Source organism: Coregonus lavaretus (assembly GCF_964263955.1).
Source record: "Coregonus lavaretus genome assembly, chromosome: 7".
Taxonomy (NCBI): Eukaryota; Metazoa; Chordata; class Actinopteri; order Salmoniformes; family Salmonidae; genus Coregonus; species Coregonus lavaretus.
This window is the reverse complement of record NC_139994.1, coordinates 61,175,590-61,188,023: the sequence shown is the minus strand read 5'-3', so window position 1 is coordinate 61,188,023 and position 12,434 is coordinate 61,175,590. Positions and strand designations below refer to the sequence as shown.

Genomic DNA, 12,434 nt, shown 5'->3' with positions numbered 1-12,434 from the left:
CCCCGCCCCCCCCCCCGCTCCGCCCAGCCCAGGCTTAGCCCTCCCCCCCGCTCCGCCCAGGCTTAGCCCCCCCCCCCCCCCTTTTTCAGAGCCATGTAAGATCTCCATGTGCATGTGGAGCGGATGAACCCTGGATGACCCTTGTGTGTGTGTTCTCCTCCTCTCTGCATAATATTCTTTCTGGACACATTCTTGTCAGGGACTTGAAAGTTACAAACCACAGCCCAGTGATGACACCACGTTCCCCAAGACATTTATAACTTCCCATACCTCTGACTCCCTTTTGCAGGCAGTGTGACACAGAAATATGCCCAAATGTGTAAATACTTACTGACTAATCGTTCCCATCCCTGGCAGTTTTGTGTCCTAGTGTCACGCTGAAAAAACACGTTCCTCGTAGCATAGCGTCATGCTGAAAAAACACGTTCCTAGCCTCGTAGCATAGCGTCATGCTGTGATACACCTCGTGGGCGCACAAAAAGCTGTGTTTTCTCGTCCTTGACCCAGTCAGCTTTTATCGTTGTACCACGTGTACTATTGTAAGTGACATGACTGTGGCCTTATCGTGGTGTGGGACTCTGTGCACCTGTCTGTACCCCTACTTCAAAAGGGACCTTTCCCAGCATTCCCTGTCAAGCATACCGCATCTGGTCTTCGTTGACTTGGGTTGTTAAATACACTGCAGCACAAATGTTTTCCTCGCTGTTGTTTTGTAGCATCATGTCAAATGTTAATTGGATTATTTTAGTGTTGCTCTAAGGGAAATTGTTATGTAACGTGCATGGGATACATAACTGAAAAAAAAGTAAATTAAATATTAAAAGTCTGTAGTGTTGTATGAGAATGTCAGAATGCATTTCTGTTCTGCTACACTACTTCCTGGTCTCTGGGGGGGGGCTTTCAAATCTGAGTTATGAGCTACAGTAGAGAGGTGTGCTGGTGGATTGCACTGGAAGGGCCAGTGGGGTCTTCTTCAACATGAGGCTTCAGAGAAGCATAAACACCACTGGGCATATCACGTCATTTCTACGCGGAGAATTGGGTAATATTTAGTAGATACGTTGATCAATGAGATTCCAACCTATTTTCACCCACTCAAAAAGACAGCCAAAAGTTTGTTACATTCCCAACGTGTTATCACTATGCTTTCAACCATCGAAAAGCACAACCAAATTCAAAATGAAAAATAAAATGTCTGATTTTGAGTATAGTTGTCACATAAATGTGTTATCACTGCGCTTTCAACCATTTAAAACCACAACAAAGTTCAAATGGGAATACAATGTCAGACATTTTGTTTATTTATAAAAAAAAAAAACTTAATGTGTTATCATCGTGCTTCATCTAATAGCACAACCAAGTGACCTGGATTGCAGTTGAGATTACATTATAGTACATGGTGCAAATGATTAATGCCGTTTGAGATTCTGTACAAATTATTATAGCAATTGTGAAGATTTCCACAGACCTGTGACCCCTGAACGCTTTCCGATTACATAAGACGTTTAATGTTACAGGAACCTCAAAATGCGGCCACTGATGTGTTCCTTATTTTACGGTTGAATAAATACGGTTACATTAGTTTGTAAGCCTTAACATTAGGCTATTTACAGTTTTGCAAAAGTGATATTGAATTGTGTTTGGTTGTCAACGCAACCAAATATCAACATTTGAAGGAGATGCATCCATCTTTGCTACTGAGTCTGACTTTAATTCGAGTTTGTCTACACATTAATAATCAATATGTTGGATTCACAGCTCCATTTCAACCAAAATTCTAAGTTAAAGAATAGGACTAAATCAAATCAACTTTAAAATGCACTTTAAATACAGTTTGATTTGATACAATTATTTGACGGAGCAGTCCACTATTTTACAACTTGATGTTCGATGGTTCCTCACCCTGAAAGTAGTCTATGGGCCAGGAGAAACTGTAATCCATGGTTCAGTTTTCTTTAAAAAGCCACTACAAACTTCAGCTAACCTTAGCCACCACAAGCTAACAATCAATGGGGGTGTCGGGAGCATGAACATGTAATAAATAAATAAAATCAAAATCACCTTTTACTTAAAAGGTGATTTGGCCATAAAAAATTAAAATAAAACATGCCCCCATCACTCCCATTGATTGTGAGCTTGTGGTGGCTTTGGTTACATTTCATTTCCTCTGTTGAACCTACTACCCTTTGGAATGACTTCGATAGCAACAGTGAATCTATTAAGTGGAGATTTCTCAACAATCATTCTCATAGTAGCACATTGGTAATAGTCAGTGACTAATATCCAAGCTAAGCAGGGCTTGGTTAGGACCCTGGATGGCAGACCGAAGGGTAGCTGTAGATGTATCAACTCTCCAGTACAAGGTGCTGCCCAGCCTACTGCTTTTTTCTTATAGTGGAAATTACATTGGAGACCTGACATTGTTTCAAAGGTACAAATTCAACATATTTTATACAAGGTTGGTCTATGTTGAAAATTGGTTACCATGATGACATAATCCTGTGGTTACAATTTTACCATCAAAACAAGTTTACTTTGTTCAAATACACTACATGACTAAAAGTATGTGGACACCTGCTCGTCGAACATCTCATTCCAAAATCATTGGCATTAATATGGAGTTGGTCCCCCCCATTGCTGCTATAACAGCCTCCACTCTTCTGAGAAGGCTTTCCACTAGATGTTGGAACACTGCTGCGGGGACTTGCTTACATTCAGCCACAAGAGCATTAGTGAGGTCGGGCACTGATGTTGGGCGATTAGGCCTGGCTTGCAGTCACCGTTCCAATTAATCCCAAAGGTGTTTGATGGGGTTAAGGTCAGGGCTCTATGCAGGCCAGTCAAGTTCTTCCACACCGATCTCAACAAACCATTTCTGTATGGACCTCGCTTTGTGCACGGGGGCATTGTCATGCTGAAACAGGAAAGGGCCTTCCCCAAACTGTTGCCACAAAGTTGGAAACACAGAATGTAATTGTATGCTGTGGCGTTAAGATTTCCCTTCAATGGAACTAAGGGGCCTAGTCCGAACCATGAAAAACAGCCCCAGACCATTTTTCCTCCTCCACCAAACTTTTCAGTTGGCACTGCATTGGGGCAGGTAGCGTTCTCCTGGCATCCGCAAAACCCAGATTCGTCCATCGGACTGACAGATGGTGAAGCGTGATTCATCACTCCAGAGAACGCGTTTCCACTGCTCCAGAGTCCAATGGCGGCGAGCTTTACACCACGCCAGCCGACGCTTGGCATTGCGCATGGTGATCTTTGGCTTGGGTTTGGCTGCTCGGCCATGGAAACCTATTTCATGAAGCTCCCGACGAACAGTTATTGTGCTGATGTTGCTTCCAGAGGCAGTTTGGCACTCAGTAGTGAGTGTTGCAAGCGAGGACAGACGTGCTACGTGCTTCAGCACTCCCGTTCTATGAGCTTGTGTGGCCTACCACTTCGCGGCTGAGCAGTTGTTGCTCCTAGACATTTCCACTTCACAATACCAGCACTTACAGTTGACCGAGGCAGCTCTAGCAGGGCAGAAATTTGACGAACTGACTTGTTGGAAAGGTGGTATCCTATGACGGTGCCACGTTGAAAGTCACTGAGCTCTTCAGTACGGGCCATTCTAGTGGCAATGTTTGGCTATGAGATTGCATGGCTGTGTGTTAGATTTTATACACCGGTCAGCAACAGGTGTGGCTGAAATAGCCGAATACACTAATTTGAAGGGATGTCCACATACTTGTGTATATAAAGAGTACATTCCACGTCACAATACGTTGACAAATTACGTTGAAACAACGTTGATTTAACCAGTTTGTGCCCAGTGGGTGACCTCTGAACTGGTTGTACAAACGCAGTAGAGTTGCATCACAGATGGACTATTTGCAGTGCAATGTCAGCCCCCCGATACTACCATGTTTTTGTATACTTTAGGTCATCCAATGTAAAAGACAGTTAATCTCACACATAATTTTGTAACTTTTTTATTTCTTGATTTTTTTTATGCCAGTATTGCAACTTTTTTCTTGTTTTTACCTTTAAATGACATGGAATTGCAATATGTACAAAAAACAAAACAAACAACCTATCATAATGTTATCAAAAACCAGTCCCCTTGTTTCACGTTATTGCTAAAAATGTTACAAACTGCACAGGTTTCTACCATCAGCAACCCTTCGATCACTGAGTATACTACCACTGACACCTCTGTTTACTATTACTAGAACATTACACACAGAGTGAGAGAGAGGGGAAGATGGAGCGTGTGTGAGGGGAGAGAGATCCAGAGACAGAGAGAGGTGAGAGAGAGCGAGAGGTAAGAGAGAGAGAGAGAGGGTAAGATGGAGCGTGTGTGAGGGGAGAGAGATACAGAGTGTGTGAGGGGAGAGAGATACAGAGTGTGTGAGGGGAGAGAGATACAGAGTGTGTGAGGGGAGAGCGAGACACAGAGACAGAGAGAGGTAGAAGAGAGAGAGGTGAGAGAGAGAGCGAGAGGTAAGAGAGAGAGAGAGCGAGGTCAGAGAGTGAGAGAGAGGTGAGAGAGAGAGGTGAGAGAGAGAGGTGAGAGAGAGAGGTGAGAGAGAGAGAGAGAGAGAGGTGAGAGAGAGAGAGGTAAGAGAGAGAGAGCGAGGTGAGAGAGAGAGAGGTGAGAGAGAGAGAGAGAGAGAGCGAGAGAGAGAGAAAGAAAGAAAGAAGAAAGAAAGGGGACTGCAGCGAAGCTAAGTGTACAGAGCTAAGAGAGTGTAAAGTGATGAGAGGGAAGTAAAACCATACGTACACAGAGAGGGAAACATTAGCACTCCATAATGCAGCCAGCCAATCGTCTTGAGGAAGGCTGAGCGTGTCAGAGAAAGGCTCCTCCCACACGCCTTTTCATCTATTTAAAGCTACCTCTCACTCCGTCCTATTTAGTTTAGCAGAGAAATCTACATTATAAAAAGACATTTGGCATATTAGAGGATACATACATACATAGTTCAGAGCTCATTACCCCCCCAAACAAACAGCTGCTTTTGGAAGAAAACAATATGACTGACAAAATTAAAAACCGCTTGCAAGTACAGTATGTACACATTATTTGCAAAAACTTTCTCGCAAGGTTAAGAGAGTATTTATCATCAGCTTCTGTTACCGGGTTAATACAGTTTGTTGATAACAACATTCCACCCCTGTAAGAGAGAACTGCCTTCCCCTTGTTGAGTGAAACGTGAGGAAGAGGAGAACTGATGCTCTTCTTGACCATGTAGTTACTGTCTGGACCCCCCCCCCCTCTCCTCCTGCTCCAATCCTCCATGCCTCCGCTGTTCTATAGAGTACATGTAAACAGTTCAACCAGTTACAATTGTCAAAGGGATGCGCTTGAGAATACTCACTCCCCTTCCACTGTTTAAGAGACGCAGCACAACACCGAGTCGTGTTCATTAGGCACCAAATGGAAGAATACGGAAAAAACAGGGGATGGACTTCCTGCACTTGTCAGATAAGAAACACCCATTTCCATAGCAAAACATTTACATGTTTCCGTTGTGTGCCCTGATGAACACGACCCTGCTCTGTCCAGACTCGGTGATAAAACGGATGGAGCAGGCAGGGGAGAGCCCCGAGCATCAACAGAACGTGTAAACAACACAGAAACAGGTGACACTGACTGGAGGACGACTCAGTCATTAGACAAGGCTTTCCAAAACTCACCTCTACCAGCTGACATCATGAAAACACTGAGCAAACCCAAAACAGATTCAGTGACCACCTTATTGACATGACACCACAATAAGAGTTGTGGGTTTGGAAAGGCCAGTAGCTTTTCTCTTTGTTGTGTAAAGAAAATTCCATAGTAAGGTGATAGGTGACAAAGCTCATGTTGGTTTCATGCTGCAAACTATTCAATTCAGGTTGATAGCACCCATTCTTGAATTAATTAAAAACGTAAAAACAACTGTTGCCGGACCGACAGCAACCGGCCTTTTGTAAATCGACTCCCGGGCCAAAGCAGGCAGCAAGGGCAATAATGCACTTATTTCTTTGACATAAAATAAGACAAGGGGGAAACTTTATACCAATAATTTTAAAAATATATCAATATTACACTGTTTACATTAACATCAATGGCTGATGAAAGGGGGGGGGGGGGAGGGGGTCAAAAGCATCCCATCTGTTAAGTTTTTAGGGGAAATTTAGCACTTTTTTTGTTCCCTTTTATTAAAGGGATATGACTGATAAATGGGTACATGATGAGAGAGAGGCCAGAAATACTTAATTAATAAGCAGACATATTCAAGTTTCAGCATCATAGTTCTTCCTGGAAGTGCATGCAGTTCTACCGTCGCGCTATGATCAAAGTATTGCCTTTTACCTTTGTCCACATATTATTATGCGAGAGAAAGAGTCACTTGTTTTATATTTGGATCAAGTCAGAAGATGGCCAACCAATCTCCAAAGTACATCTTCACAAGAGCATTGATTGTTTTGAACATGAATGGTGTACACACGCACAAACACACTGAAATGGAACGAGTCTCGCTCACCGATCCATCGTTACAGACTACACAGCAGAGAGCGGGCAAACACACACACACACACACACACACACACACACACACACACACACACACACACGTACACGCCGCTGAACTAAATGGTCAGGCAGACAAACCCCAAGAGACACGAAGACATGACCTGTACAATATTGCTGTACGTTTTTTTCCAAATAGACATCATCAATAATACAGCCACACACACACACACACACACACACACACACACATCTAGAAGGCCTTGTTACTTCTAACAGAATAATTGATCACCATAAATACATTGGGTGGGTGTGGCTACTTTCAGACAGTGATGTAATTGTTTTGTAAGGTGGAAAACCACAGGAGGTTTAGTTAAAAGGCTTTTAAAGAGGCCTCAGAGAGGGGTCACAGCGCTCACAAGACAACTGATCTAAAATGGAGAAAGCAGATTGCTGTGATGATGAAGTAGATATATAAGTGTTGTACTTTTACACTGAACAGAGAGTTCTCATTACCAACAAATCCTCCAGAAGGCTGATCGTATGTATGACAATGTGGTTTTGGAGCAGTGGCACAAAGATGGCATTATGGGTAATGTTGTCCAATGAAACGACTTCCTGTAATGAGTCTAGGTGGAAAAATATACAGGTTAGGACAACGTAATAATTCCACCCGGCGGCATTAGAAAACAAACAACTTAAATTGGACTAGTGCCGTTGCTAACTAGCATAGCTGGTCCCATTGTTGCAAAGAGTTATGGGATATTAGAATCCCTTTGTCATCAACAACTTAATAACGAGTGGAGATAAGACAGACTTTGTTTTCCGCCACACAGGATCTTTCTAGTTACGTAAATGAAAAGGAAAGGGCAGGTCGTTGGAAAGGTAATGTTACTCTGACATTTAAGTTAGCGGTAAGGCCACATCGAATTGGAAGTGTCTGTCTTCTCCGTTTTCTCAAATCAACGAAGGTTTTAAATGCCACCAGAACTACACACAGGAAGACACCAAGGCCTGGTAAGACAATATACTGACTGACAGATTTGAAGACGTCGACGGATCCTTCTGTGGCGACCAATACAGAAACACGATCTCAACTTTGGATATGTGACATGATTTAGTTTTGACTGTAATAACATACTGTCCTCAGGCTACCATTTCATTTTAACGACTAGACTCATTAAATGTGTTTGAAAACGACAAACTATTTTGTAACTGGAAGAGGAGGCCTAGTTTTTTACATTTTAAATAAATGGAAGAATTCACTTCACCATGGCTCCGTGTGTGATGGAAACGTAGCTGTAACGAGTATTGCAGGCAAGGCAGAGGCATTGCTTAAAGCTTTTCTTTTTAAAGACTTCATTAAAAAAAACAATGAGAATACAAAAATTAGGCCCGCTGAGGTTACTCACAAACAAACCCTCGGTTAGGTAAAAAAAAAAAAAATCCCAAGACTAGCAAAGTATAAAAAATTCAACGTTCTGTCGAAAAGACTGAAAAAAGCAGGCATTTAATGGAGACCAGGAAGTAACAGTAGCTGTAATACACACGCCAGGTCGGGATTTGGACCCCAAAAAAAGAATCCCAAAGCTCGGAGGAAGAGAATAGAAACTATTTTGGTAACAAAAGTGTACTATATGTTTAATACAAAAAAAGGTGAAAATGTACCTTTACTAAAGCTTATACAAGATCCTTGGTCCACCAAAACGATGTTATCGTCATCACATGGCCCTCTATGTCCGATCCTCACTCTCCTTCCAACAACGATACATTTCATCCCTTTACAGTAACATAGACAACTAACGCCACATTAAAAAACAGAGGGGGGGGGAAAAATGAACAGAGGGAGAAAGAAAGCACACAAAATATACCTTTTTGTTAACGTACTATACATGTGGCGGATGTATCGTTGTTGTGGTCTCGATTTTCTCACGGGCCGTCAAAGACACTGGTGCTCTGAGCCAATAGGAACTCCCTATTCCACAGCTCCAACACCAGAAACCGACAGGTATGTCCCTTAAGAAACCACAAGAGGGCAGCGGCGAGGAGTTCACACAGTTTCTCTTATTTCCGCTGGTTGACATCGTTCCCATCTTAGAATTCCTCCTTTTCCTCCCTTCCCTTTGATCAACTCTACATTTCAGCTTCTTTTGAATCCCAAATCAATATGCAGCACTTTCAGAGAGTCAGTTTTACTTCGTAGTCTTTTTTTACCATGTGGTACGTTTTTTTGCTCTCGAGGCATATTGTGTGTATAAGTGTGTGTGTATAAGGGTGTTAGGACACCACGGCTGCGGCCGTGGAAGAGGATGTGACTCCTGCGTTGGAGGTGCTGTTGGGGCCGTAGCTGTTGTTAGCGTCGCTGTTGCCGGCGCTGTTGCTGCTAGCCGTCAGAAGGCGGTCGCTGCCCGCCCGTAGGATGGCTCCGGCGGCGTTGCAGTGTGGCCGCGGCCCGGGCTCCGGCGTGTAGGTAAAGGTGAGCGTGGTGGAGTAGATGATGCCGTCGTTTCGCACCAGCGTGACGGGAACCTGCACCGGCTGCCGCACCCAGCGCCAGCCCTCGCGGAAGGCCGAGATGTCAGGCACCACGCACAGCATGCTCTCCGCACACCTACAGCAGCGAGCAGAGAGATGGAGAGAGAGAGAGAGAGAGTCAGACAGGGTTGACTCTAGCTATTTGACTCATTGTGTGCCGACCTCAGTATAGACTAAGGAAACAAAAAAGTAGGTCATGTAAAGATCTCATGTCAGTTGAGAATCGTCTTTCATGGTCCTTCGAGCAGGATTTGAACAAATGACTTAAGTATACCAATGATAACATGCATCCATCAAGCACTATGGGAGGGCCATGCATTCCATATTATACAACGGGTGGGTCTAATCCTGAACGCTGATTGGTTAAAACCGCATTCCAGCCAGTGTCTGTTCCACAGGTTGCCACCGGCTACATCTATGACGTTAAAATGCCTATTTACTCTGTTCCATCTGACTGCACAATCCACTGTCTCATCAGCCCAGCCAGGCAATTTATAAACTTGATCTCCACAATAAAAAGCATCTAGACATTATCTCACATTTCTTTTAGACTAACATTTAGTTTTCAACAGCGGAGATTTGCTAAAACCTTGCTGTCTGTCTCTCTGATATTTGCAACATTATTTCAATATTCAAATTCCATCTCCAGCTTCCCCATAGTAACGAACGTGTCAGGAGTCGGGACGAGACGGACAGACAGACAGACAGGGAGCGTTTCTCAGCCAGTCGAAATCATGAATCACCTGGCATAATTTTTATGGATATATACAAAGAAATGTAAATTGAAAAAAGGTCAAAAGAAACAAAGTGCAGCTAGTTTGCAGTCTTTACAGCTTCAGTTTGAAGTGATTGTGTTAGCTGTGTTGTTAGCTAGCTCCTCTGAAAAACAGTGTCTTGACGAGAGAGCACATTTTCTATGCCAGGCGAAATCGCACCTCATTAGCTGTTATGGATGTGTCTAAATAAATGTCACTAGAAAACAGCTTAAACAAATGCAAATGCAGCTACTGTTGTTATTCTGGATGCACTGTTTGACGTGACTGTGAGTTAGCTGTAGTTGGCTAGCTAGCAAGCAAGGGATAAGAACGTTGCCAGCCAGTATGGCAATGGAACATTTAGAACGAACGACTCGTCCATAGATACAGAACGACTGGGGCGCGTCTCTGGCAACCGAACTGATAGAATGAACGACCAGCCGGCTTGGGTAGCAACCCTAGATTTGTGTCAGGACTTTATCTTGTGGAAGGATGAAATAGTATGAATAAATATATGCCAATCATTATTTGAATATGTTGGTAACCCATTGTATAAAAGTGATAATGCCCTCGAAGCCGGTGTTTGGCTCGACTTCGTCTCGGGCCTTACAACACCCGTGCCAATATATCCTCCAAACACCAGCTTCTCGGGCATTACCACTTAAGTGTCTATGATTGGTGTACAAAAACAGTCCTGTAAAACCGCCTATGATACACACATCTAACACAACTGGGTCAAATGGGGACTGTGGCGTTCTCAGTCTACATAAGGACCACTTACACACCATTCTGCAGCCGACAACAACCTCAACATTTCACTCACAGCTTCTCCCAGCAGGGTTTAAAATCCAGGGTGATTCCTACTGTTTATTACAGGACGACAGTGGAGCTCTTTCACCTGCTGTAAAGACCTCTCTCTCTACCTCATGGGTCGCTAATTAATGTATAAAATTCTAAATGGAAAGGAAAAATAGTACCTTTTGAAGAATGTTTGGCATAGACTGATGGGTGCGCTTTGAAAATTGCAATATCTGAGCCTAAACTGAATTCAGACAAATTAATATTTGTTGAGTTAGTACAAATTAGCCCAGAACATTGCTTTGACTTGGATCAAAGCACGGCTGTAATCTGTCTGGGTTATCCCCTGGTTAGTACTGATATAGAGCTTATAAAGAGTAACAAGGCACGGCTGTAATCTGTCTGGGTTATCCCCTGAATAGTACTGATATAGAGCTTATAAAGAGTAACAAGGCACGGCTGTAATCTGTCTGGGTTATCCCCTGATTAGTACTGATATAGAGCTTATAAAGAGTAACAAGGCACGGCTGTAATCTGTCTGGGTTATCCCCTGGTTAGTACTGATATAGAGCTTATAAAGAGTAACAAGGTCAGACTGAATAGGGACATCCTCTTCCCCTTTACAGAAAGGTGCATCTCATGGATAAAACTAATTAATCGTTTGTAGCTGTTACAGTTTGACTTCATTCTATTCTACTAGTGTTTCTGATTCTAAACCCTTTCTGTCCTAAACAGTCTGTCTGGTCACACTACAGTATTCTGTCCTAAACAGTCTGTCTGGTCATACTACAGTATTCTGTCCTAAACAGTCTGTCTGGTCATACTACAGTATTCTGTCCTAAACAGTCTGTCTGGTCATACTACAGTATTCTGTCCTAAACAGTCTCTGTCTGGTCATACTACAGTATTCTGTCCTAAACAGTCTGTCTGGTCATACTACAGTATTCTGTCCTAGACAGTCTGTCTGGTCATACTACAGTATTCTGTCCTAAACAGTCTGTCTGGTCATACTACAGTATTCTGTCCTAAACAGTCTGTCTGGTCATACTACAGTATTCTGTCCTAAACAGCCTCTGTCTGGTCATACTACAGTATTCTGTCCTAAACAGCCTCTGTCTGGTCATACTACAGTATTCTGTCCTAAACAGCCTCTGTCTGGTCATACTACAGTATTCTGTCCTAAACAGTCTGTCTGGTCATACTACAGTATTCTGTCCTAAACAGTCTGTCTGGTCATACTACAGTATTCTGTCCTAAACAGTCTGTCTGGTCATACTACAGTATTCTGTCCTAAACAGCCTCTGTCTGGTCATACTACAGTATTCTGTCCTAAACAGCCTCTGTCTGGTCATACTACAGTATTCTGTCCTAAACAGTCTGTCTGGTCATACTACAGTATTCTGTCCTAAACAGTCTGTCTGGTCATACTACAGTATTCTGTCCTAAACAGACTGTCTGGTCATACTACAGTATTCTGTCCTAAACAGTCTGTCTGGTCATACTACAGTATTCTGTCCTAAACAGTCTGTCTGGTCATACTACAGTATTCTGTCCTAAACAGTCTGTCTGGTCATACTACAGTATTCTGTCCTAAACAGTCTGTCTGGTCATACTACAGTATTCTGTCCTAAACAGGCTCTGTCTGGTCATACTACAGTATTCTGTCCTAAACAGGCTCTGTCTGGTCATACTACAGTATTCTGTCCTAAACAGTCTGTCTGGTCATACTACAGTATTCTGTCCTAAACAGTCTGTCTGGTCATACTACAGTATTCTGTCCTAAACAGTCTGTCTGGTCATACTACAGTATTCTGTCCTAAACAGTCTGTCTGGTCATACTA

General features: G+C 43.0%; 1 protein-coding gene across 2 annotated transcripts in view; it reads right to left on the bottom strand.

Annotated features, from left to right (window-relative positions):
• Positions 1-5,279: 5,279 nt before the first annotated feature.
• Positions 5,280-12,434, bottom strand: part of rbpjb (recombination signal binding protein for immunoglobulin kappa J region b) — a 78,856-nt gene continuing 71,701 nt past the window's right edge. For both annotated transcript variants that reach the window (XM_084165665.1, XM_084165664.1), the window contains exon 11: positions 5,280-9,116. In XM_084165665.1, the coding sequence (XP_084021791.1) occupies positions 8,783-9,116 (334 nt within the window). In that variant the 3' untranslated portion in view covers positions 5,280-8,782. The remainder of the gene's footprint in view (positions 9,117-12,434) is intronic.